Consider the following 26,772-nt stretch of genomic DNA (forward strand, 5'->3'; position numbering starts at 1 on the left):
TGAGGGGCAAAGCTCCCCGAGTTTTCCGCTTTATTGGTGGCTTGCATGTATCAGAAGGATGAAGAGTACAGATGAGTGAAGCTTCCAAAGTGCAAAAGAGAAATTGTAAAAAGTAACCCCAATAGAGCAACTGACAGTCTGCAGCTTGCTGGGGGAGTCCCAGACGAGCTAACATTCTTTTATGGGGTTGCTTCATGAACATAATTGTAGGAGCATTTGTGAAGCTTATTGTCCTGTGCCTGTCAACACCATTAACGTGGTTCAGCTGAGAGAGAAATGCTCACATGAATTGTTTTGCTCTGGATTCTCTGGCATATTATTTCTAAACTTTTCTTTTAATGAAGAAGAAGCCCAAAACTGAACACCAATCCTCGTTAAATAATGCAACTTGCAGGAGCCCCTGACACAGGACAAAGCTAGGGTTACTAACTTTAACACAGAGGCACAAAAACAATGATGTTGGTGGATGATTAATTTGTGTCATCATATTCTTTTGCATTCAATGCTTGCAGCCATTGGCATTGGAAAATGACATTTTTGCATTTTGAATTATCCAGTTTTGCTTCATGAACATGGTTGCAATCTGACTGATGCGCTGCCAAGAGGAAGAGCGTCAAAACATCATGAGTTAAAGAGGACAAGGGAAGGACATTTTTCCAGTCCTGTTGTGGTCTCCTCCATATCACAGAGACTCAACACAGACTGGGAGACACTTTGTTCAGCACCTTGGCTCCATCCGCTGCAATAGCATGGATCTCCCAGTGGCCACCTGTATCAAATCACCGTCCCATTCCCTCGCTGGCATATCTGTTCATGGTCTCATTCACTGCCAGACTGAGACCACCTGCAAATTGTGGCAACATCCCCTCATCTTTCGACTGGGCACTCTCCAACCGGATAGCATTAATTTAGATTTCTCTGGCTTTCATTAGAACCCCCACAACCACCTTCCCCCTCCCCCCACTAGCTCCGTCTCCTTCCTTACAGACATGATAAATTCACACCCTCACCTTATCATATTCAATTAACAACTTTTGTTAATTCTTCCCCGAGCCAGCATTGTCTGAATTCTGAGATTTCCTGCTTCTGGCTTATTATGTTTATTCCTTGAAGAAGGGCTCAGGCCTTAAACTTTGGAAGACTAGCTGAGTTCCTCCAGCATTTTGTTGTGTTTTTCCCTTTGCTCTCATTTTACATTTGAACTATAAACTATCATCATAGAGCATTTAATGCTGAGAAGAGCCATTTATATGTAAAGGAAGGAAGGGAAAGATGACTCACAAAAAGGTGATGTGATACTTTAAAAGGCCCAGTGAACTGGTGTAGTGTGACCCATGCAAGTTTCAAGAGCAATGGGAAAAAATGAATGCCTGCCAAGACACTCCGTAGACAGAACATTCAAGGCGAGCGCAGTAGCTTCAGTTCTGTTGCTGGATGGCACTTTCTTGGAGATGTTTGTCAAGCAGTTGCCCTTCCATGGTCGTGTCTTGCTCTTGTTGTTGTGATTCTTGACCCAACAAAAGGTCCATCCCACTCATATCACCTGACCAGGAGGACCCTTGCTACATGAATGGAACTGCAAGGAGCTTAAACATGGATACTGAACAAATTGAGAATCAAAATGACTAGTGCATACCTGGTGGGATCCTTACAATTGGTCAGAGATGACTGCACTTGAGAATTTTGTTCCATCCAAATCCATTTCTCCCTAGACTGGCTGCTGATTACAAGTGTGATCACCATTGAACTGTTGCTTTACACATCCTGAACTAGTCAGTATGTTGAGCAGTTATTTCATACTCATTTTAACTGAACTTTTTTGCAATAGTATGCAATTAACATGTCAAGAAGGCAGCATTAACATTGATCACATGTTAATAGAGATGAATTGACAGCATAATTTTTGTTTTGTTTTTTGTTTTCCCAAGTATATCACAAGAGTATACCAATCACCTGATGGAAGATTAAAACAGATGGGCAAGATTAAAGGTTTTTCGTGGTCTTGCTCTCATGGTGAAATATATACCAAAAGACTATAAATAGTAACATGATATTAAAGCAGGTAGAATTTGTTAAAGCAAGAATTTTTGGTAATTCTTTTAGAATTAATCATGTGCAACAAATTCCAAGAAGTGGCAATTGTTAATAGATTTTTACCGTCACAAGTAGGTAAAGGGTGATTCCACCAGTGATTCTTCTCACACATTAAAGGCTCCTCGTGACTTATTGTGTAACCAGATTCACAGCTGAATGCAACAGTGGAACCAATAGAGAAATCTTGCCCATATCGATACCCATTCACAGGGATTCCAGGATCCATGCAAGAATATGTATCGACTGTGACACCTGTGGGAATGGGAAGGGAGGTGGTTTTAAAAAAAAGGCTGAAGAAACAAAAGTCACACAAGGAATCTTATTCTAACATATTTTTATATTAAAAGAACTAATTTATCCATTGTGACTACCAATATAAAAAATCTAAATGAACCCAATGATATAAGATCCTATAAGAAGGCAGAAATAAGGAGTACTTACTCTCATAATGAATCTTGAAACCAATATTTGAGCGACTATTGTCAGTTGTAAACAGCAAATAAAGATAGTTAGCACTGCTAAAGAGAAACTGAGGCACTTGTGTACCATTGAAAGAACCAAGAAGTGGGGAGAGAAGCTTTGGGCCATCATGAATTTCCAAAACATCGTAATTGACTTCAGTCTGAAACCTGCAGTTAAAGAGATTTAAATGCATCTGAGAGTCTGGGACAGATGATCAAACTGATTTAAAACTGGGCAGTTACCTCCTGGCATACTCTGCCTAATCATCCTTCACCTCCAATGTAGTTCAAATGATCAAACATGAAATGAACTAATCATAAATCTTTAATCATTAAGAACTGAGAAAAGCAATGCTTAGTAAAGACCTTTTGAATTATTAATATTTTAAGTCAGATTAAAACCATTATAGTTAAAATTCTACTTTCCTTTCATTTTTATTTATATGTGTATGGTGTATATATATATATACATATACACACACACACACACACATATATATACCACACACATATAAAAGTAATATATATAGATAGATAGATAGATAGAAAAAAAATTCATGCTAGAATTGCAATGTACATGCCACTGGTATTCTGCATTGTCCAATTAAATACTGAGATATGAAAACAAAACATTCACATCATAATGTATGACATCTTCAAAAGCCTATCAAACATAGTTTACAATTTTTTTTCAAAGATGTATCAAAATACAAAGAAAAAAGTCTGTATGATAACCTTTCAAACGTGATTTTGATGGAATGTCCTGGTTCAGTTTCAATCACCCATTCACAATTCTGAGAGTCTTTATAATATCCAGGCCAGCCCGGTGACAGGATTACTCCATTAGGGGAAGAAAAATGGCCACCACATGGAGCTAAAGAAAAGTGATAGATTCATAAGTTGGCATATAACTACCAACCTGAAAATGACGAAAAATACACTTCATTATCATATACATGATAGTTATGTTAAACAAATGAACGTTAAAATTAAATCTGGACTCATTTAGTGTGAACTCTTGTTCGTGTCTTTAATACTCATCATATAATGCACATTCTTGTTCTAAAAATTGACAGTATTGCAAAGTATATTTCTGGATCACAAAAGAAAAATTCAAATGAAGATCATTCTTTTTACACACTCAGCTCATGCTGAGTAATGTTCTGTGTCCAATGAAGTCAATACAAAGAGTAGAGATATTATTTAAAAAATGTCTGATCATCATTCAATTGATTGAGCTAAACTACTATAGTAAACAGCTCAATTAAACCATCTATCAGCATGGGAATGAAGTCAATGCCACTAATTATTTAAAATCTGGTGTATTCTTGTGAATCAAAAATCTACCCTACTCTTAATCAACAGATTGTTCCTGAAGACCTGTACTTTCATGTTCAAAGCTAAATGCAGTGGTCTGAGGTTTGAATTTCTTAAAATTAAGGTGGTGTTTTATTATCAATGCTTCTCAACACTAATTTTGATTGATTTGTGTGCATTGATGTCTAAACCTCTTAATTCCACCCTGAAGCATTAAAAAAAATCATATTCACTTCTCAAAACAAAAGCTACCTCACACCTCCATTGACCGAATTATATGTGCCATATTTTCACCCACATGCCGTTAAATTTTTGAAACTTATTCCTATCCACCTCTGCAGTTTATATTTATTCAATAGCATCCCTCGGAATTCTCCATTCCTTTATTTGAGCTGTTAATAAATGGTAAAATCCATAGTTTGTTGAAAAGCTTCACATTTAATCTGGCTGAATTAAGTTAACTGAGAGATTTTAGCAATGTATCTATTTCTGGACAAACAAATTGTAAATGTAGTTCAGTAACTTAATTTATTTTCATTTATTTGTGTTTAATCATCTGTTAATGTTTTAAGTTTTATTAACAATTTTGAAAATTTTTAACAATTATTTCAATCTGTTGAGAGGCATTGTGATGTATCTAGTAGGGCTGTTGATTCAGAGACCTGGGTTCATCCAGGACTAAGTTTTATCCAAGTGCACTGATCTGCTCCCACATTCCCAAAAACTTTCTGGTCGGCTGATTATTTGGCCACTGTAAAGCCCCCTTTGTGTATGGGTGTAATCTAAGTTGATGGGAATGCAGTGAGAATAAAATACTGAGATTAGTATAAATTAATTTGTATGCTGCATATTTATACAAACATATTTTGCCAGTTTTTAATGTTTTACCTGATCAGAGACATGTTAAAACAAATCAAAAACCTCTGAAAATAGCAAGACCATCTTGGTGTAGAGCAGTGCCCAAGGCCTGCTTGTCACTTGGATACCCTCTGCCTTACAAGATATCTTGTATTTGGATATATCTCATTTGGATAACTCATATGGCCTTCCAAATCCAGAAAAAGATAAGTCAAGCACAATTTGGTCCACATTCTGCAATTTTATCAAATACCTTCACATTTAGGAATTGGCCCGCTCCACATCACTTTTCCATCTTTCAACACACAGGTTATCGTTTCTGTCCCTTGAGTTTTGATGAATCCTTCTTCACAGATAACAGATACTGAGCTTCCCAACTGAAAGTTGTCCCCAAAGCGTCGCCCATTGATGGGAATGCCAGGATCAGGACATTCATTGTGACCAAATGCTATGGGAGAAAAGAGACAAATAATGGTTGAAGTTTCAGCACAGTTAAAGGGAAAAATTCCATTATTGTAACCTAAGACTACATTTAAAACAAACATGAAATTCTTTAATGTTAGTCTACCATAAGGCAGACAGAGAGTTGCCACTTTATCCAGTGCCCTTCACAGAAACCTACAGAAACAGTCTCCTCTCCAAGTACTGACCAGGCATGAGCTTGCTTAGCTTCTGAGATCAGACAGTCTCAGGGATATTCAGGCTCTTTGGCTAAATTACAACCGATTATCAAAACCAGAATTTATTTTCATGATCATGTTACAAAATTCATTGTTTTGTGGCAAATATTTTTATAAACCACCTGACAAAATAAAAAGATAGTGCAAGAAAAAGAACAAAGTAAGGTAGTGTCTGTGGTTCATTGTTCACTCAAGAATCTAATGACATAGTGAAAGAAGCTGTCTCTGTGCCACTGAGTGCTCATCTTCAGGGTCCCGTACCTTTTTCCTGACGGTAGCAGGATGAAGTGGGCATGGCTGGGTAGTGAGTATCCTTGAAGAAATTTTGTATTATAAATGCAAAGATGTGCAGCTTACTAAAAGTTAACAGTGTGGTTCTGATGGAATCACAAAATTTATTATGAAGGCAAGAGAGTGGACTGATGGGTCTGGGAAATGAAGGGAGAAGATCAAAGAATGAAAGTCAAGGAGGAGAATTTTAAAAAATATTATGTACTTTTAATGAGGAAGTGTTTTGCACAACAGTTCATGGACTTGTAAGGAACATAATTTGTGCTGAACCAAGCCAACATATTTTTGAAAAGGTGACCTGAAACCTGGTTAAAATCTCAGTCCAGAAAAATAAACCATTTTATTTATTTGCCAAGGGGTCCAGTAACATTTGCTAGAATCTCTGCATGTAGATAATTTAACTCGCATGTGCCAGTGTTGATCTATTCTGTCAGAGATCCATTCCCCTTGTTTTCCTTTCAAAAGAAGAGAAGACATGGGAGAAGGGAATAAAACACAAAAGTGTGCACACACTGTGATTGAAATAAAAACACAATGCTGGAGAAACTCAGCAGGCCAAATAGTGTCCTTTATATACCAATGATAAAGAAACAATCAACATTTCAGGTTTGAGCCCCTCATCAAGGGTTGAGGGAAAAAAGCAAAAATAGAAAGGAAATTTGCTCAGCCCTTGATGAAGGGCTCAAACCTGAAACTTTGGTTAGGTATTTTTTTTAATCTCTGCTATATAAAATACACTGTTTGAACAGCTGAGTTTCTTCTGCATTGCTTTTTTACGTAGGAGAAGATGTTGGCTCTCTGAAAGTCTTGAGCCTCTCAGATATTCAACCACTCTCACTCCTCTTCTACCACTCAAACTGAATTTCTCCTCCCCTCAACTACACCCCTACCCCCTCCCATCTGGTTCCATCTGCTCACCTGCCCCATCTGGTTCTACTTACTTTTCTGGTGATCAGTGTCACACATTCTATCTGGTGAGGAACTTCACCGCCATCATCCTGGTTGTAGTGAAGTTTCCACCCCAGGCTAACATCTGGCTGGCACTGGAGGGACTGTGCACTGTGAGAAACAGCCATGAGACAGAACATCCTGATGCTTTCCTGATCCTTGTTGGAGACTTCAATCAAGACCTGCGGGAATAAGTGTGTGCCTACATGCAAATACAGTGTGTTCCCTAGCCAGGACACCTGGATGAATCAGAGAATTTTCAACCTGCTGAGGCAAAAATAAGGGCGATTAAGGCCGGGTATCAGGAACTTTACAAGGTCAAGGTATGACCTGCGGAAGGTCATCTCCAAAGCAAAGTGGCAATTCCAGAGGAAGCTAGAGACAGGCAGATACATGTCAGCTGTGGCAGGGAGTGCAGGGCATTACAGCCTACAAAGCAAGGGCAAACAATATAGATGGCTGTGATGCTTCATTACCAAATGAGCTGAACACTTTCTACTCAGCTTTGAGAAGAAGAACCCAACAGTACCTACCAGAATCCCTGAAAAGGCAGAGGACCCTGTGATATTTGTCTCTGAGGGGGATGTCAGAACATCGTTCAAGAGAGTGAACCCTTGCAAGGCATCAGGCCCGGACAGTGTACCTGGCAGAGTACTGAAAATCTGCACCAACCAAAAAGCTGGAGTGTTCATGGACATTTTCAACCTCTCATTGTGCCAGTCAGATGTCCCCACCAGCTTCAAAGGGGCATCAATCATCCCAGAACCCAAGAAGAGCAGAGTGAGCTCCCCTTGATGACTACTACCCATTAGTATTAACTTCGACTGCGTTGAAATGTTTTTGAGAGGCTGGTCATGGCCAGAATTAACACGTACCTAAGCAAAAATCTGGATCTGCTGCAATTTGCCTATCGTCACTATCATTCCACAACAAATGCAATATCATTGGTTCTCCAGCTCTGCATCACCTTGAAAAAAGCAATGCATACATATGGCTGCTCTTCATAGACTATAGCTTGGTCTTCAATACCATTATTTCCTCAGTGCTGGTCAAGTAGCTACAAACTCTAGGTCTCTGTACCTCCCTCTGCAACTGGATCCTTAACTTTTTCATCAGAAGATCACAGTTAATATGAATTAGAAGCAATTTCTCCTCCTCACTGATTATCAACACAGGCACACCACAAGGATGTCTGCTTAGCCTGCTGCTCTACTCGTTAAATGCCCATAAAGGTGTGGCCAATGCTATCAACAAGTCTGTCAATGACACCCCAGTTGTCGGCAGAATCACAAATAGCAACAAAGAAGTATCCAGGAGAGAGATAGATTCAGCTTGTTGAATGGTGTAACGACAACAACCTTGCGCTCAACGTCAGCAAAACCAAGGAGATGAATGTGGGCTTCAGGAGGAAGTCAGGGGAACACAAGGGTAAAAAAATTCAAATTCTTGGGCATCAACATCTCTGAGGATCTTCCCTGGAGCCTCCACATTAATACAATCATAAAGAAGGCTCGCCAGCAATTATACTTTTGTGACGTGCCTGAGGAAATTCGATATGTCACCAAAGACTCTTGTAAACCTCTATACGTGTACCAAAGAGAGCATTCTGGTTGGTTGCATCTGCCTGGTAAGGAGGTGCATACTCTCAGGACAAGAATAAACTCCAGAGACCTGTTAACTTGCCCTGCAAAATCACGGGCACCAGACTTCACTCCATCGAGGACATTGACACGAGGTAGTGTCCTAAAAAAGCAGCCACTAGCCTCAAAGTCCCCCAGCACCCAGGCCATGCCCTCTTCACTGCTACCATCAGGAAAAAGGTACAGGAACCTGAAGATGAGCATTCAGTGGCACAAGGACAGCTTCTTCCCCGCTGCCATCAGATTCCTGAATGATCAATGAACCAAAGACACTACCTTACTTTTCATGCCTTATTATTTTTTTTAAAGTAATGTTGTAAGATGGTTATAATATGTATGTTTTCACTATGACACTGCCACAAAATACTGCATTTCAGGTCTTGTTAATATCAATAAATCCTGAGATACATTGCAAAATTTTTACTTGCTGCAGCTGAACAGGTTTTTTTTAATCATGTACAAAATCAAATAAAAGTGACCATCAATACTAAGTAATGGGTAATAAATATTCAAATAATTCCCTTCTGCCCTCCCTCATCTGCCCATTGTTTTTCTTTTTTTTATCTGTTTTCATCTTCACCTACCAGCCCCTGCTTTTTAACTCCTGCTTTTCCCCCACCCAGCTCCAAAGGTTCTTTTTTTATATGATTCAATTCAAGGGTAATGCCATTTTTGGATAAAGCAAATCAAGAGATAAGGAGCACAAGTACTGGCCATTCAGAAGACATTCTACTGAAATGGGAGAAAGGGATAAAGGTATGATCATTTGGAGAAGACTGAGACAGCTACATAGATTGGACAGGCAGAGTGATGTGAGAAGAACACAAGCAAATGAGGCTGGCTTGGACAGCATGCACAAATTGGGCCAAAAGCCCAGTTTCCTTGCTGTGGAACTCTACGACCCCATCTGCCCATCATCCTCACCTCACCCTCTTCCACCTATCACTTACTAGCTCCTATCTCACCCTTTCCTCACCCCTCTTTATACCGGCTGTCTTCCCTTTGCACTCTCCCAGCCCTGGTGCATGGCCACACTTGCGACCTGAAACACAAATTATTATTTTGCCTCCACAGATGCTATGTGACCCACTGAGTTCCTCCAGCAGATTGCTTTTTGCTGATGGATTCAGAGCATTTTCGAATTTATGCACACACTAACATTTTAGTGTTGGGAGTATCAGTTTGAATAAAAGATTTTGGATGGGAAATATTACTGACACCTCAACTGCCCTTTTCAGTTCATTTTTTTTAAATATCCCATGACATTCTCTAAAGAGGAAGAATAGAATTCTCACAATGTACTCAACCAACACATTCGAGGACAGAATAATTAATCATCTTAATTGTCAGCGGATTTGTTTGTGGTTTCCTCAGGCATTGTATTTCAATTTTTTTTAATGCAATACAGCTTGATAGATGTTATAATAAATGCAGCTCTTTTTCCAATACTGACATCCCCCATAGATTACTTTACATAGATATAAAAACAACCTAGGCAAATTACATTTCTCTTGCATTTGAAACATCTGAATATTTAGAGGTTTAAGAAACTCAGAAAGCAAAAAAAAGGATTAGTGCTTCAGGTAGCATCCCTGAAGAACTTTCTGTTGAATGGTCTAACCCAAAATATTATCCTATTTATTACTTAATTGGTGCTTTTTTTTCTTTATGTTTATACATGAGTATTGGCACAGAAACACCACAAATGTGCATTAAACATGTCCAAATACATAGGTATTCACTAAATAAAAAATAAAGTAGAAGAATATATGTTACCATATTCTATTTAATAAAATGTGTTATTGTTGTCTTTGTTTTAGGGAATCCATCAGAATATGATTTCTGCTTGATAACGCAGGTTAGAGTAGCAGTTAGCGTAATGCTATTACAATGCCAGAGTCTGGGGTTTGAATCTTGCGCGTTCTGTAAGGAGTTTGGACATTCTCACAGTGACTGCATGGCTTTGCTCAGGGTGCTCCTATTTCCTCCCCAATTTTAGGTCAATTGGGGTTTTGGGGCTGCAGAGACTCTTGGGCTGGAAGGATCTGTTACTAAAAAAAACCCTAAATAATGAAAGAAGCTACTATATCTTTAATCAAACATAATGGAACTAGAAACCTTAAGGAAATGAAGCCCTTGTCAGATGGTATTTGAACTTTAGTTCATAATGTCTGCGCCAAACATGATACCCAAATTAAGCTAAAATTCTGCTTCTTGCATATGATAAATAGCCTTCTATTCCCTGCAAGTTCATGTGTCTATCTAGATGCCTCTAAATACTACCACCCCTGGTCCCCCATTCCGGGCACCTACAAATCTCTGTGCAAACAAACTTGCCCACTCACCTTTAAACTTCACACCACCCATATTCAATGCAAGGCTTCTAACATGAGGTGCTTTATCCTGGGACAGCACCCAGGCCATGCCTGGTTGGTGCAGATTTTCAGTATCTAGATGCCTCTAAATACTACCACCCCTGGTCCCCCAATCCGGGCACCTACAAATCTCTGTGCAAACAAACTTGCCCACTCACCTTTAAACTTCACACCACCCATGTTCAATGCAAGGCTTCTAACATGAGGTGCTTTATCCTGGGAGAAATATTCTGACCCGTCTACTCTATTTATGCCTCTCATAATTTTATAAACTTCTATCAGATCTCCCCTCACCCTCCATTGTTCCAGATCAATCAACCAAATATGTCCAACCTCTCCCCATAACTCACATCCTCTAATCCAGACAGCATCTTGCTAAATCCCTTCAGTATGATTTCTAAAGCCTCAACATCCTTTCTCGAATGGGAGTGAACTTACATCTTTCATCAACTGTCATGGGCACTTTCATGAATTTATGGACCTGAAACCTCGGATCCCTCTGCAAATCAATGCTGTTAAGAGTCCTGCCATTAATTGTCAGCTTTCCTCTTGTATTTGACCTCGTAAAGTGAAACATCTCATACTTATCTTGAGTCTTTTCACAGACAATATCCAATGATTGATATTCCGTTGTATTTTTTGACAGAGCTCTACACTGTACACTGCCCCTAACACCACCAAAGATTGGGTAGTCTGCAAGCTTACTAAACCACCCACTTACTTTTTTCATCCACTTTATTTATATATTCATCACAAACAACAAAGGTCCCATCATTAATCTCTGCAGAACATTACTGTCAGAACAACACCCACCATTACCTTGTTTCCTATCCGCAAGTTCTCAAACTATCAACTCAATATGGATCCTACCCATATTTACCTTTTGAATCAGCCTAAATGAAGGACATTTGGAAATTACCTCTGCATTTACCAACCATGAGGTGCCTCGTTCATATGTTGAAGAAAGTAATTACACCAAGAACATCATTTTGGTCGTAGTTTCTACCATAATCAAGACCCCATGAAGATGATGTTCTTTTAATATAACAAAAACACTGAAAATGGTGGATATACATCAACTATGGAAAATGAAACAGATATGTTTTTTTTTTAATGTTGATGGCACTTGAACAGGCCAGATAAGAAGAGAACATTGGAGTCAAGATGGGTTGGATAGGACAAAGGGCTGACCCTGTCTAAATCCATCATTCCACCTTGCCTAAAATCTATCGTCCCACTACTGAAGAAGTATGTCATCAGTGGCCTCAATGACTGGCACTTACACCAGTCATCATGAAGTGTTTCGAGAGGCTGGTCTTGCAACTCATAAAAGCCACCCTCCTATCCACCTTTGATTCATATCAGTTTGACTAAACTGTGGATGCCATTGCCACTATTCTTCACACTGCACTAACCCACCTTGAACACCAGGACAGGTATGTGAGAATGCTTTTTAAAGACTTCAATTCTGCCTTTAAGACCGTCATCCCAAGCAAACTAGTTAAAAAAACTTTCTGATTTAGAATTTTCCCAATCTATTTGTCTCTAAATTAAGGACTTTTCAAATGATCCACTCCCAGACTGTTAAAATTGGCACTCATCTCTCCTCTACCTTTATACTCAGTACCAGCTCCCCACAAGGGTGTGTAGAGTCTCATTTTCTACCCATGATTGTGCCTCTGCCTATTCTACCAACACAATCATCACGTTTGCGGACAACACAACTGTGGTTGGAGGAGACAACTAAGAGGAGATGAGAGTGCCTACAGGGATGAAGTCCAAAGACTGAGAGTGTGGTGTTCAGAGAACAATCTCATCTTGAACACCTCAAAAACAAAAGAACTTGTAATAGACTTAAGGAGGAATAGTATAGTCCCAGACCCATTATATATCAATGGGGACTGTGTGGAAAGGGTCACTGCTTTCAGGTTTTTAGGTATGCATTTTGCTGAAGATCACTCCTTGACAACCAACAGCATCACAGTGGTTTAAAAGGCACAGCAATGACTCCATGCCCCGAGGATTCAAAAAAAAATCAAACGACAGGAGAAACTGCTGGTGTCCTATCGTTGCTCGATCAAGAGTGTACTGGCTTACTGGATCCTGACATGGATTGCCAGCTGCTCGGCAGCAAACAAAAAGGATCATCAGAAGGTCATCAATACAGCCCAGAACATTGTCAGCTACACACTACCCTCTTTGGAGGATTTATTCAGCTCTCGCTGCCTTAGTAGAGTGGCCAAAATCCTGAAGGACGCTTACCACCCTGGTCATCAACTGTTTGAACTGCTGCCCTCCGGTTGACGTTTTAGGTCCATTAACTCACAGACAATCAGATTTAAAAACAGTTCTTACCCCAGAGCCAGATGTGAACTGAACACCGCCAAATATTAAATATTGTATTGCTTTATTGGGTTGTTGTCTTTATATTTTATTGTTTGATGGATGTGTGCACCGTCAGGTGTGCGCTCACTTTTGTGGTACTTGTGGAATGATAATAATTCTGTCACCAGGTATAACACATTAGTAAGGTATACATACTGCTGTATGTGATGTTAAATCCTCGACCAGACATAGAGTGATCAGCTTGAAATTCCAGCCGTAGAATGTGACCATTGCTGGTGAGATGTGAAGGAACTTCTGATCCACTGAATGTTCCCAAGAGTGGAGAATCAACAGACTCCCCATCTTTCACGGCAAGGAAGTCAAACTGAGATTCCAAGTCAAAATCGTTGAAAGAAAGATGAATTCGACTGCCTCGAACAGCAACGATTAGCCAGACACAGTTCATGTTGTTGCTATAGCCGTCAGGATAGTCAGGTGACAGTACAGTTCCAACAGGTGCAGTGAAGTTAGACAGACAAGGAACTATAAAGATAAGATCAAATATGTTACATTTGGAAAATACCAACTATGAAAGCATTATTTCAGAGGAGTATTTATCATATAAAGCATTTGCAATAATGATATCACACATTATTATGAAGCATTTGGTTATGACAGTAGAATAATATGTGGACTATTGCAAATGAATAATACTGCTTACTGACAGAATGACAATCAAGATGTCCTTGCAAATTTAACTGTAAGCACCAACATGCAAAACTCGGGTCCTTGAGATTTAACTACAAGGCTCACTTGGATTGCTTTCCACACAAGCTACAAATAGCTAACAGCAAATAAAGAGGATAATGCTGCTTCATGCTGTTCTATAATTAAACTATATTGAGTTAATTACAAAATTGTCCATTTGTAAATGGCATAAACTGTCAAAAATAATCCAATTAATCTCAACTTATTATCTTCCTGTTCTGTTTTGTATATCTAAACATTAGAGCAGCTAAACTTGTAATCATGTTATATTTGTTAACATATGTGGGTTTATTAAGGTTGTAGAAATGATGGTACAAAATAAATTGGCAGTTAAATAAATTCAGGCTTTTATGGAATTTGTGTGGATTTTATTATGTTGTATTTCATGACAAAACAAATCACAACACCAAAAGCAATGTCCTTGGATGCATTGTACTGATATAATAAAATATGCATTAAGCAACATAAATTATTATTTTGCAGAATTAATTATCAAATCACAGTCAATATAAAGTCAGCTGGCAAAATCTCCAAAGATATTCTCTGTGGTGCAGCATGTTGGAACAATGCCCTTTCATAACTGGGACTTGGGACAATATCCAGCTCAGGCATATGGCAGGAAAATTTAATCTCTCTCCCGGCTATTAAGGCTTTTAAGTTAAATTAGTTGGGACAGTTGTCAGCAGTTCTAAGTGGGCAGGATTCCTCTGTGCAAATTTGCCTTCATATTTAACAAATGGAGCAAAATCATCTTACTTTCAATCTGACAGATTGAAGCATCATTTAGGCTAATCTGACTTTCAGGTTAAGATAATTCTTAACCTTAATTTTAAGTCTTGATATTTTTTCTGTCGGCAAATGCAAACCATCATAATTAATAGGTTATGGGCAGTTTTAGTTAAGTGAGCCCTTCAGCTAGGGTAGACCTGCTCCAGTGAAATGGTTTCATTTGTACATCAGCTGAGATAGAACAGCATCATTACTTCTTCATGAGACAAATCCATTTGACATTACCATGAATTAAGCTGTCAACCCCATCTTAATTCTCCATGAAGTTATTAGGGTCCAATGGCCTGTATAATGCAGGGAGAAGAGACTAGAGGTGGAAGCCCGGGACTAAAAATCTAAACCATGTAAATTCCAAAGACAATATCCAAATTTGAAAGAACAATTATTTAAACATATCTGGAAATGGACAATTAAGTTAACTGCACAGATGGTGATTGACCTTGGTACTTACATTAACTAACCACTTATCGACTTTAGCCAGCAGAGAAGCTCTTTTCATGGTCATTTGAAGTTTGGGCAGGGGAAAGGTTTGTTTTTGATTCCTCATGCAAAATGACTGCACCTCACTACTCCAAATATTTTAAGTGATTTCAATAACATCAAAAGGAATAGGATGTGATTGCAACTGTCAATGCTCTCTCATGGTTAATAAAATTGCATTTGTTATTTTCAGACCACCAAGCTTCATTTTTAAGTTGAATGAATTCGATATTGCCCATTGAAAAGCCAAGCATACTGTAGTCACTTAAACACCAGGCTGGTTAACAAAGGCAGATTTATTTTTTGAAGGTCATTATTGTACCACATCAATTTAGAGGTATTGTGGTTTACATTGGTAATAATTTATTATTTTGTCATTCCAGATGAGGAATTGAATTTAAAGTCTTAATTTGGCTTATTGGGATTTAACCAAGTCTGTGACTTTTTTAAAAACAGGTACCTGGCTAGTTATTTGTATCCTGGGGTAATTTTTATTCCTTCCAAGTTCTTGATTTTATTTTTTTTAGCCCAAAAAGTTAATTCACAATTAAAAAAAGAATCTATATAAAGGAAAAAAATTATTGGAGGCATGATGCCATTTCATCCATACATTTTGTTTCTGTACATTGTTGTGTTGGCCGCTCATTATCCTATGCAGTATCATGGCAGCAAGGTGATATTAATTGTTCGAGGGGTTCATCGCCAATTTAGGCTCATCAATTCCCAATTCCTTTTGCTACTCAATTGTCTGGAGGCATGTTCAGACCAATGTCTTCACCTCATGCCATTGACTCACCAATGGAAAACACCATCACATGAAATCTGATATTTTTTAAAATCTGGTTTATTCCTTCCTTGCTATCCAAACCAACTAATTTTTCAAGAGAGAACCCTACTTGCCTTGTTTGTTCTCAGACAGCTTTGCAAATGGTCAGTGTTCACATGAATACAAACAGAAAAGTTTTGGTTATAACTCCTGATTATTCCAAAGATAAGCTACATGGACAATGAAGTTATCTATACCTTCCTATACTGATAATGAGTGAACCTGATATTTGCATCGACAAACTGGTTATCAACTTCAACTCGTGGTGTAGCTCCTGGTCTTTTAAAGTTTAAGGGGGTAGAGAGTCGTCTTTGATTCCAGGAGGCAAATACCTCCACCAAACTTCATGTCCATTTCAATGACACCAAATATGTAGGATGTGCCTGCAACTGTTGATCAATACTCTCTAACAATTAGTCCCAGAAACTAATTGGATACTTCCGCTGAATTTTATAGTGGTTAAAATAATGTCAGTTACCTAGATAACACATGAACATGAAGGTCCAGATGACTATCATAATCTCGAATCCCTCCAAAAGTAATTCAAATTGGAAAAGGGCAAACAACCAAAAATCCTCAACAGAAGAAAGTTTCCTGGTTTACATTCATGATATATGCAGTTCAAGAGCAATACTCACAGATGCAAATTGGTACATTTGCTGACCACTGATTGTTATCTTGACAAAGAAGGGATTTTTCTCCAATCAATTCAAATCCAGATTGACACTGAAATTTCAAAATATTCCCATTGGAAAATCCATCTGTATCTCTAATGCCATATAAAGGTGTCCCAGGGTCACCACAGCTCTCCTCATCAATTTCTGTGGAGGAAATAAAAAGTGACATTTTAAAATTAAGAATGGATTTCTAAATCCTTTCCTTCCAAAATGTCATCTGTGCTCAAATTCTGAGTGTCACACTGGAATAGCACAGTGGCACCTCTAGTTGAGCCATTATCCCATATCAACAGATGCATGTGTTTTATCTTGACACTGGGTCCTGTCTGTGTGGAGTTTGCACATTCTCTTTGTGACCATATAGGTCTTTTCCAGATGTCCCGATTTCCTCCCCCATGCCAAAGAGTGCAAAGTTAATAGGCTACTGTAAATTTTCCCCATTGTGCTGGGGAGTGATGGAATCTTGAGGAGAGGAGAGTTAATGGGTATGTGGGTCAATAATAATATTCGGATTAATGTAGAGCAAGTATGAATGGGTAGTTGATATTGACTCAATTGACTGGAAAGCCTGTTACTCTGTGGTAATTATGACTCACTTTTGTGTTTTGTTGTTTTTTTTTATATACACACAGCCGCTGTGTTCCAGGAAATAATTCCCATTTTCCTGGAATGCATATGTGCAAAAAGCTTGGAATGGGAATGAGGGTATCATTTCCTTTCCATCATTTTACCACCTAGACCCCCAGTCATTTTCCCAGAACGCCTGCAGCTAAACTATACTACAGGCATTCCGTGACCAAGAAGTTAATGAATACGACGTAGTGATCTCATGCAAAGCTATCTGCCGGTATGTTATCTAAACTCACAGATGCACATTGTGAAAACTCATGGTCAGAAAAGGAGATTTGCAGTTTCGATAATTTGTGTGTGAACAACCACTGCCGGGATGTCGGGAGACTCTTCCTAACAGTAAAATCCCGAAGTCTATGTAAAAACAAAACACGAGAGACTCTATATAATTTCAGCCATTTAAGTCGCAGGTTACCTGGGGAATTGATCCATCCAGCAGAGGCATGGAACTCTAAAAGCTACTGTAGATGGAGCATAATTATTTCATGATGGATTGAGTGTGTGTGAGTGATACTCTGTACATGTGCACGTGCACCTATTTGTCATAAAAAAGTACAAAGCATCTGGGTAAATGCATTTTCAGAAATATATTGGTCAAAGTGTTTTGGAAGAGTAGAAGCAACAGTATGGAAATCTGAAAAATCTTAAAAACAACAAATGGGCGAGAGAGCTAACAGTACGTTTACAAATTTCATCTTCTTGTGAATAATACAATATAAGGAATCATTAGACTGTTGGACACACTGCTGAACTAAGTCATAGCAAACTCAAGGATGTTCAAAATGGGGTGATTCTCTTAAATACAAATTCATTAATAATTACTTTCTAAAGTCAATGAATTTTTGCCCAGCACAGGCATGAGATGAATATTTGAGAACAAATGCTGACAATCTCAACATTTTTCGAAGAAGCAAGAATCAACCCAGTAAATTATGAAATTTCCATAATCCACTTTATTTCGAGTGAAAGGATTATTAATCATTCATACAGAATAACAGCCTCTGACCTATTGAAGCCACGCACCTGTGTAGTTGACCAAGCTAAATTTTCAACCAATGGCAATCAAAAGCTAAGATTTGATAGCAAGAGATTTGATAATGACAATGTCGTTAAATGTCAAAAAGCAGCAGTCGTTCATTTTATTGCTGGAGATGTTCCTTGCTTTTGCTTATCAGGTACTTCCCACATATTACATCTTAAATGTTATGGTCTAGATCAGTGGTTTTCAAACTGCCTCCCTAAACATACATTCCACCTTAAGTAATCCCTATGCCATCGGTGCTCTGTGATTTGTAAGGGATGGCTTAAGCTGATATGTGAGCGGGTAAGGGAAGATTGAGAACCACTGCTCTAGACCCAATTGTTACTGAAATATTTTGGTTCAGAAAAGTTGTCACTGGCCCCATTTCCTTTGGAGTGATGAAACCCTGCACTTAATGAGTCATTTAGGTACGATTAAAACAATGATTTTCAAACCTTTTTCTTCCCACCTAGATAACACATTAAGCCATCCCTTACTAATCACAGAGTACCGATGGCATAGGGATTGCTTAAAATGGAATGTGAGTTTAGGGGGGCAGTTTGAAAACCACTGATATACATGGATGCAAACACTTTTTGAGGATCAAACATTAGATTCTGTTTCCATTATGCAGAAAGTATACAAAAGAAATTTGAACCAAATTGGCATCTTTCATACCCAATATCATAGTATGTTTGATATATATGGATTATTTTGTCTTTCAACAATTTCAGACAGAACCCCAAGTCTTTCAAAGTATTGACAAATGAAAGATGTTTCCTTAATCTATATATTTTCTTCCAATAACACCACCTTCCTTACCAATGAGTGTATGTTTGTGTGAGGGTGAGTGTGTTTTCTTGTTTGTTTCTAGATTTAGTTTAGGACTGCTAAGTAAATATAAACTATTTACTTCTAATGTGACAGAGTTAACATCAGTTGATTTGGATTTTTATCTAAAAGTCAAGAAGTGGACATTTTATTTTAAAACAGTAGCATTTTATCATTTCTACAGGGTCTAGTGTTCAGAATTATATCAACCACAAAATTAGAATTTTATACTTACATGGAGTAGAAGAATAGAAACAAAAACATAGAACACGACAGTACAGTACAGAAACTTCAGCCCTCAATGTTGTGTTGACCTATATATTCTTACCAAAAAAAAAATGAAACCTTTCCTACCATGGAACCCTCTATTTTTCTTTCATCTGTGTGCCTGTCTAAGAGTGTCTTAAAAGTCCTGAATGTTTCTTCTACAACCATCACCCTGACAATGCATTCCAGGCACCCACAATTCTGTGTGTAAAAAAAAATCCCCAGTACCAGATTAACTATCACCCAGGCCACTTGGCTGAGGTTTAGTAACACCCACCCTCCACCTTGTCCCCTAACAAACTGGGTGATGCCCTCCCCTCACTTATACTAAATTTATATGCCAGGTACGTACTTGGGCTGTGCATGTGTATACTAAGCTCGGTGATGGCAAAATAGAATTGATGGGCTGGATGTCAATAGCCTGGTGGAGAAGGGTACCTGAGGAGGGGAGGTAGTGGGCTGCCGTGATGCCAGCCTCTGGCAGGGTCCTCATTGCCAGGCTCTGACACAGGTGACTGCTTATGTAACCAGTTTTGGTGGTATTTTATCCTCTGACCCTTCTAGCTCAGGTTCAGAGAAGTAACTGGAGTCAAAAAATAGCTGAATAAAAATCAGTCATCGGTGTATTTCTAAGATGCAATCTACTTTTATTTAATCTATTATTGTGGTGCTACACCACTAGCCTACTACAGGGCGCAACCTGTGTACCTGCAGGAACAGCACTGGAGAACAAGGCAACACCTGGCTGGCTGTCAATCAGTCAACCTGAATGGACAAAGCCCCACCCGGTTGGCTACCAATCATCCTCCAGGGTATAAGCTACATCCAGCCCCTTGAGGTCAATCTCAGAGCCAGCACAGCTACTCTCACAGCCAGCTCTGTGAAAGTTTGTGTGGAATAAAACCTGTTGAACAGTCATTATGTTCTGTGTCTGCTTTTCTGTTCGATAGCGCATCACAATTATTAAACGTATATTTCTACTTCCACACAGTTCCCTGGCCTTGACTTTCCTTTAATTACATTGATTAAATGAGAATGCCCTGACTAGGATCCACTTTTGTTTATGCTTTGACAACATGATTGAAAGCGTCTCTGTCAATCGATTCAGATTTATTAAATCATAATTACCACACTAAAAATGCACAGATATATTTCTATTTAGTTGGGAGACTCGGAAGAAAAAGGTTATTTTTATGAAGCATGTTAACTTGGGACATTGCTGGGATGTGAGATGTTCTCAGCAAACAGTGAGCTGATTGAAAGGCGATGACTTTGTCCCTGTCTTCATGGCATAACATAAGACAGTGATGAAGTGGTGAAATTCAGGGAATAAAGTTGTCCCCCTCCTCCAGTCTCTGTCCACCCCTCCCCCACCCCACCATACCCTTGGGACACTCAAACTCAGCCTATTAACTTTTAAATGTTCCCCTTAAACCCTATTTTTTCAGGCAGTGTGGTGTGGATCAGAGTGACTCGAGGTAAATTAATCTTTAACAGCTCTTTGCGATTCTGATGCCAATGACCTTAAATCAGAGTGGCGGCCTGGCTCGTGTTGTGTTCATTGTGGGGGGGGGGGGGGTGGGGGGCTGCTTCTAAATTCTTCCTTGTTTTGATGATATCCACAATACTGGAGATTAAAGGCAGGATTCAATCCTATCCCACAATCCCTCAATCCTGCTCCTTCCCACCAAACTATTAGATTTTTATCATCCAATTTAGAACTTCAACTTGAGAACCAGACCAATCCTTATCCAGAATTAACTTGAAACTAATGCCATTAAGGTCACTGGACCCAAAATGCTCACCAGCACGTACTTCTGCCACCTGACCTGCCTGGTTCCCTAACAGGAGACCAAGTATTGCATCTCTCTTATTGGTACCTCTACATATTGATTTTGAAAACTTTCCTGTACACATTTGTCAAACCCCAAGCCATCCAGTCCTTTTACAGTATGGGAGTCCCATTCAATATATGGAAAGTTAAAATTTCCTACTACCACAACTTTCTATTTCTTACAATGGTCTGCCATCTCCCGACAGATTTGCACCACCAATTCTCTCGGGCTATTGGGCGGAGTATAATACAAGCCTATTTGTGTGCTCACACCTTTCCCATTTTTTTTAACTCCACCCATATGGCCTCTATAAGCGAATATATAGTCCTGTCTATACACAGCTGTGACATTTTCCTTGACTAGCAATGCTACTCCTCCACCTTTCATCCCTCCCCCTCTATCACATCAGAATCCTGGAACATTGAGCTGCCAGTCTTACCCCTCCTGCAATCAAACCTCACTAATGGCAATAACGTCATAATCTGACATGCAAATCCACACCCTAAATTTGTTTGCCTTACCGACAATACTTCTTGAATTGAAACAGATGCATCTGAGACCATTTCTATCACGTACAAACATCTGCTTTCTGTTTTTATATGCAGTCCTCTCATGGCCCTTACTGTCCTCCACCTCACTACCTGCTCTATCACTCATTGTCAGGGGTACAGACAGGAGGCTCTGTGAGCCAGATAAGTATACCTGCATGGTGTGCTGCCTCCCTAGTGCAAGGGCATGAGATATCACAAATCGGGTCCAAAATATTCTGAGAGGAGAGGGAGAGCAGCCTGATGTCTTGGTACATGTGGGTACAAATGGCATTGACAAGAAAAGGGAGGAGGTAATGAAAAGGGATTACAGTGAGCTGGGACAAAAGCTGAAAGACAGGAACGCTAGGGTGGTGATCTCGGGATTACTACCTGTTCCAAATGCAAGTGATGAAAAGAATGTCAGGATAAGGAAAATGAATATGTGGCTGAGAGGCTGGTGTACAGGGCAAGGATTTGGCTTCCTGGATCATTGGGATCACTTTTGGGGAAGGCATGATCTTTACAAGAGGGATGGGTTGCACCTAAATCCAAAAGGTGTCAACATTTTGGCAAGTATGTTTGATACAGCAGTGGGGCAAGGTTTAAACTAATTTGGCAGGGGTATGGGAACCTGAGTGATAGAGAAAAGGGTAGGGAAGATAAAGTAATGGCCAGGAAAAGTAATGTTGGGAGGAGCAAGTAAAAAATCAGATGGTGCAGTGAGTTTTCGGGTCAATGATAGTGTTCCGAAAATTACAAAGAAAAATAGTGGGCAGAAAAATCAAAAGAAAAGGTTACAGAAGTCACTAGATATTAAAAGGACAAAGAGCATAAGGGCACTTTATCTGAATGTCCGCAGTATTAGAAATAAGGTTAGTGAACTTGAGGTGCAAATCGGTACCCATGTCTATGATTTAGCAGCCATCACGGAAACATGGCTACAAGGTGACCTCAAATGGGAATTAAACTTTCAAGGGTATCAAGTGGTGCAAAGAGATAGACAGGATGGTAAGGGAGGTGGAGTTGCACTCTTAATCAAAGATGAGCTCCAGGCAGTCATGAGGGATGATATAAGATCTAAAGAGCATAATGTTGAGTCCATTTGGGTAGAGATAAAGAATAACAAAGGGAAAAAATTATTGGTGGGTGTTATCTATCGCCCACCAAATAACAATAGTTTAGTGGCACAGGAAATAAATAGAGATAAGTGAGACATGTAATAATATGGCAGTAGTCATGGGGGACTTTAACTTCCACATAGATTGGGAAAATCAAGTTGGTTGTGTGAGTCTGGAAGAGGACTTCATAGAATGCATCCGCGATAGCTTTCTTGAGCAGCATGTTAAGGAACCCACAAGAGAAAATGGTCTCCTGGATCTAGTGTTGTGCAATGAGATAGGTAGAGTAAATGATGTAATAGTCAGAGACCATCTGGGAAATAGCGATCATAGTATGATTGAATTTCTCATTCAGATGGAAGGGGAAATAGGATGAGGGAGGAATTGGGCAGAGTGGACTGGGAGCACAGGGTAATTGATGAAACAGTTGAGGAACAATGGAAGATTTTCAAAGAAATATTTTGTAATGCTCAACAAAAATATATTCCGGTCAGGAAAGGGGACAGCAAGGGAGGGAAAAATCAACCGTGGTTAACAAAGGAAATAAAGGAGAGTATAAAATTGAAGGCGCAGGTGTACAAAGCTGCAAAGAGCAGTGGGAAACTGGAAGATTGGGAAAACTTTAAGAGACAACAAGGGGTTACAAAGCGGGTAATAAGAAATGGGAAAAAGGATTATGAAAGTAAATTGGCACAAAATAAAAAAACAGAAAACAAAAAAATTTATAAATATATTAAACAGAAGAGGGTGGCCAGAGTTAACATAGGACCCTTGGAGGATGAGAAAGGAAAACTGGTAGCAAAAAATGAGGAAATGGCCGAGGCATTGAACAAATATTTTGTGTCAGTCTTCACGGTGGAAGACACGTTCAGCATGCCCAAGTACGGAGTTAAGGATGCGAATGTTGGGAAGGGCCTTGATAAAATAGTTGTTACAAAGGAAGTAGTGATGGAGAAACTAATGGGACCAAAGTCAGACAAATCACCTGGTCCTGATGATATGCATCCAAGGGTTCTGAAGGAAATGGCAGAAGTTATAGTTGATGCATTGGTGGTCATATACCAAAATTCCTTGGATTCTGGGCAGGTCCCGGCAGACTGGAAGACAGCAAATGTCACGCCATTTTTTAAGAAGGGATGTAGACAGAAGACTGGAAATTATCAGCCAATTAGCTTGACGTCTGTAGTTGGAAAAATGCTTGAAGCTGTCATTAAAGATGAAATAGTGAAACTTTTGGAACGTAAGGGTTCAATCAGGCAGATGCAGCATGGTTTTAGAAAGGGAAGATCTTGTTTGACAAACTTGTTAGGATTCTTTGAGGATATAATGGGTGCGGTGGATAGAGGGGAACAGGTTGATGTTGTATATTTGGATTTCCAGAAAGCATTTGATAAGGTGCCGCACAAGAGACTTATCAGTAAGTTAGAAGAAAGTGGAGTCTGGGGAAGTATATTGGCCTGGATTGAAAATTGGTTGTCTGACAGGAGGCAGAGAGTCGGGATAAGTGGGAATTTTTCAGGTTAGCAGAGAGTGGTCAGTGGGGTGCTGCAGGCGTCGGTGTTAGGCCCACAACTGTTCATCATTTACATTGATGACTTGGAGGAGGGGACAAAATGTGGTGTAGCCAAGTTTGCCGATGACACCAAATTGAGTGGAAGAGCAAATTGTAATGAGGATGTGGAGAGTCTGCAGAGGGATATAGTTAATTTGGATGAGTGGGCAAAGGTCTGGCAGATGGAGAACAATGTTAGTAAGTGTGAGGTTATCCACTTTGGCAAGAAAAATAAAAGAGCTGAATATTATTTAAAGGGTGAAAAACTACAGCATGCTGTTGTTCAGAGGGACTTGGGAGTCCTTGTGCATGAATCGCAAAAAGTTAGGTTGCAGGTGCAGCAGGTTATTAAGAAGGCAAATGGAATGTTGGCCTTCATCGCTAGAGGAATTGAATTCAGGAAGTAATGTTGCAACTGTACAAGGTACTGGTGAGACCGCACCTGGAGTACTGTGTCCAGTTCTGGTCTCCATATTTGAGGAAGGATATACTGTCTTTGGAGACGGACCAGAGGAGGTTTACTAGGTTGATCCCTGGGATGAAGGGGTTGACTTATGATGAAAGATTAAATCGTCTAGGATTGTATTCGCTCGAGTTCAGAAGAATGAGAAGAGATCTTATAGAAACATATAGGATTATGAAGGGTATGGATAGGATAGATGTAGGAAGGTTTTTTGAGCTGGCCAGGGAAACTAAAATGAGAGGACACAGTCTTAAGATTCGGGGGAGTAGATTTAGGACAGAGAGGAGGAAAAATAGTTTTTCCCAGAGAGTAGTGAATGTTTGGAATTCTCTAACCAGGGAGGTGGCTGAAGCTGCTTCATTAAACATATTTAAAATTTGGTTAGATAAATTTTTACATGATAGAGAAATTAGGGGATATGCGGAGATGGCAGGTAGGTGGAGTTAGGTCAGAAATTAGATCAGCCATTATCTTATTGAATGGTGGAGCAGGCTCGATGGGCCATTTTTGGCCTACTCCTGTTCCTACTTCCTATGTTCCTATGTTCCCCTCCCCCAAAAATCTAGTTTAAACCCCCTGGAACAGTACTAGCAAACTTACCTGCAAGTATACTAGTCCCCATCCAGTTCAGGTGCAAACCGTCCCATCAGAACAGGTCCCACTTTCCCTGGAACAAGGCCCAATTATCCAGAAACATGAAGCCCTCCCTCCTGCAGCATCCCTTTAGCCACATGATTAGCTGCATTATCTTCCTGTTTCTAGCCTCACTAGCACGTGGCACGGATAGCAATCCTGAGATTACCACCCTAGAGATCCTGCGCTTCAACCTTGCACCTAACTCCCTACACTCTCCTCACCCTTCCTACCTACATCATTGGTCCCTACATGGACCATAACATCTGGCTGTTCACCCTCCCTCCTTAGAAATGGGAGAACTCGATCAGGGATATCTTTGACTCTGGCACCAGGGAGACAACAGACCAAACGAGATACTCGATCTCTCCCACAGATCATTCTAAACTATTAAAGCAACCTTTCCAATCATAGATTAAAACAATTCAGGAAATACTCAGATGGTGATGAATGAAGCATTTGAAACTTGAAATCTGTGAGGCTGAATGATGTGAAAGGTTCAACGATGCAAAGAAAGTTGGGATCGATGGAAAAACACAAAAAAAATAGGAGAGGAGGTGACAATGGAGAACCAGTGACTGGTGTGGATTCAGATCAAACAAGATTATTTCTGATAGGTATCAAGACCAAGGCATGTAAATGTAATTCAATTCTTTATTTCCTCATTATACACCGACTTTTAAAAAAGTACAATTTCTTCATATTTGTAACAAACTAGAAAGTGGAATAGAGTTCAGGTTCTTCCCCCCCTCCCCCCCACAGTGCAGACTAATGAGTTGAAAACTATGGATCAGATGCAAGCTGAAGAAATAATTACAGCATTGCAAAGAGCTCCCATTATACACAGGGAATAAAAACCTCACTCTCTGTTTAGCTGCAAAAGTTAACTGTCAAGTGCTCTCTTGTGTTTGGAAAGGAATTGCTCTGGAGACACCATCAGCACCAGATCTCCCGTAATAAAATAAGTTTCTCAATCTCATTTCTCACCTCTCTCATATTATTTATTATGCCCATTATCCCTTTGAGCAGGGGAAATTGGATTGTTTTAGAACGTGCCAAGTACTAGAACGAACAACTTCCAATCTTTTTCACAAATCACCATTTAAATCTCACAAAGTGTCAGCTGTAGAACTGCTTTGCAAAAGAGAACATACAAATATGACTGAGAAGCTACAATTGGCTACAGATTTCACAAACTGAGCAAAAACAATAAGATGAACTTAAAGGAACTGCATTCCCTGGACTGCCCATAGAAATATTTGTCTAACTTCTTTTACAGTTTAAAGGTGGAAATAGACCACAATTTCCATTTTGATCTTACAATTATTGCTGCTTGTGTAACTGTGGGGAGAAAGAATTGAGA

At 39.4% G+C, this 26,772-nt stretch overlaps 1 protein-coding gene across 4 annotated transcripts in view; it reads right to left on the bottom strand.

The window, feature by feature from the left end:
- Positions 1 to 26,772, bottom strand: part of csmd3b (CUB and Sushi multiple domains 3b) — a 927,060-nt gene that overhangs the window by 506,285 nt on the left and 394,003 nt on the right. For all 4 annotated transcript variants that reach the window (XM_069920534.1, XM_069920535.1, XM_069920537.1 and 1 more), the window contains 6 exons: positions 16,491 to 16,673; positions 13,206 to 13,532; positions 4,984 to 5,178; positions 3,291 to 3,429; positions 2,536 to 2,723; positions 2,158 to 2,346 (listed from right to left, as the gene is read on the bottom strand). In XM_069920534.1, coding sequence (XP_069776635.1) covers positions 2,158 to 2,346; positions 2,536 to 2,723; positions 3,291 to 3,429; positions 4,984 to 5,178; positions 13,206 to 13,532; positions 16,491 to 16,673 — 1,221 coding nt within the window. The remainder of the gene's footprint in view (positions 1 to 2,157; positions 2,347 to 2,535; positions 2,724 to 3,290; positions 3,430 to 4,983; positions 5,179 to 13,205; positions 13,533 to 16,490; positions 16,674 to 26,772) is intronic.

Source organism: Narcine bancroftii, chromosome 2 (genome assembly GCF_036971445.1).
Source record: "Narcine bancroftii isolate sNarBan1 chromosome 2, sNarBan1.hap1, whole genome shotgun sequence".
In the NCBI taxonomy this organism is placed as follows: Eukaryota; Metazoa; Chordata; class Chondrichthyes; order Torpediniformes; family Narcinidae; genus Narcine; species Narcine bancroftii.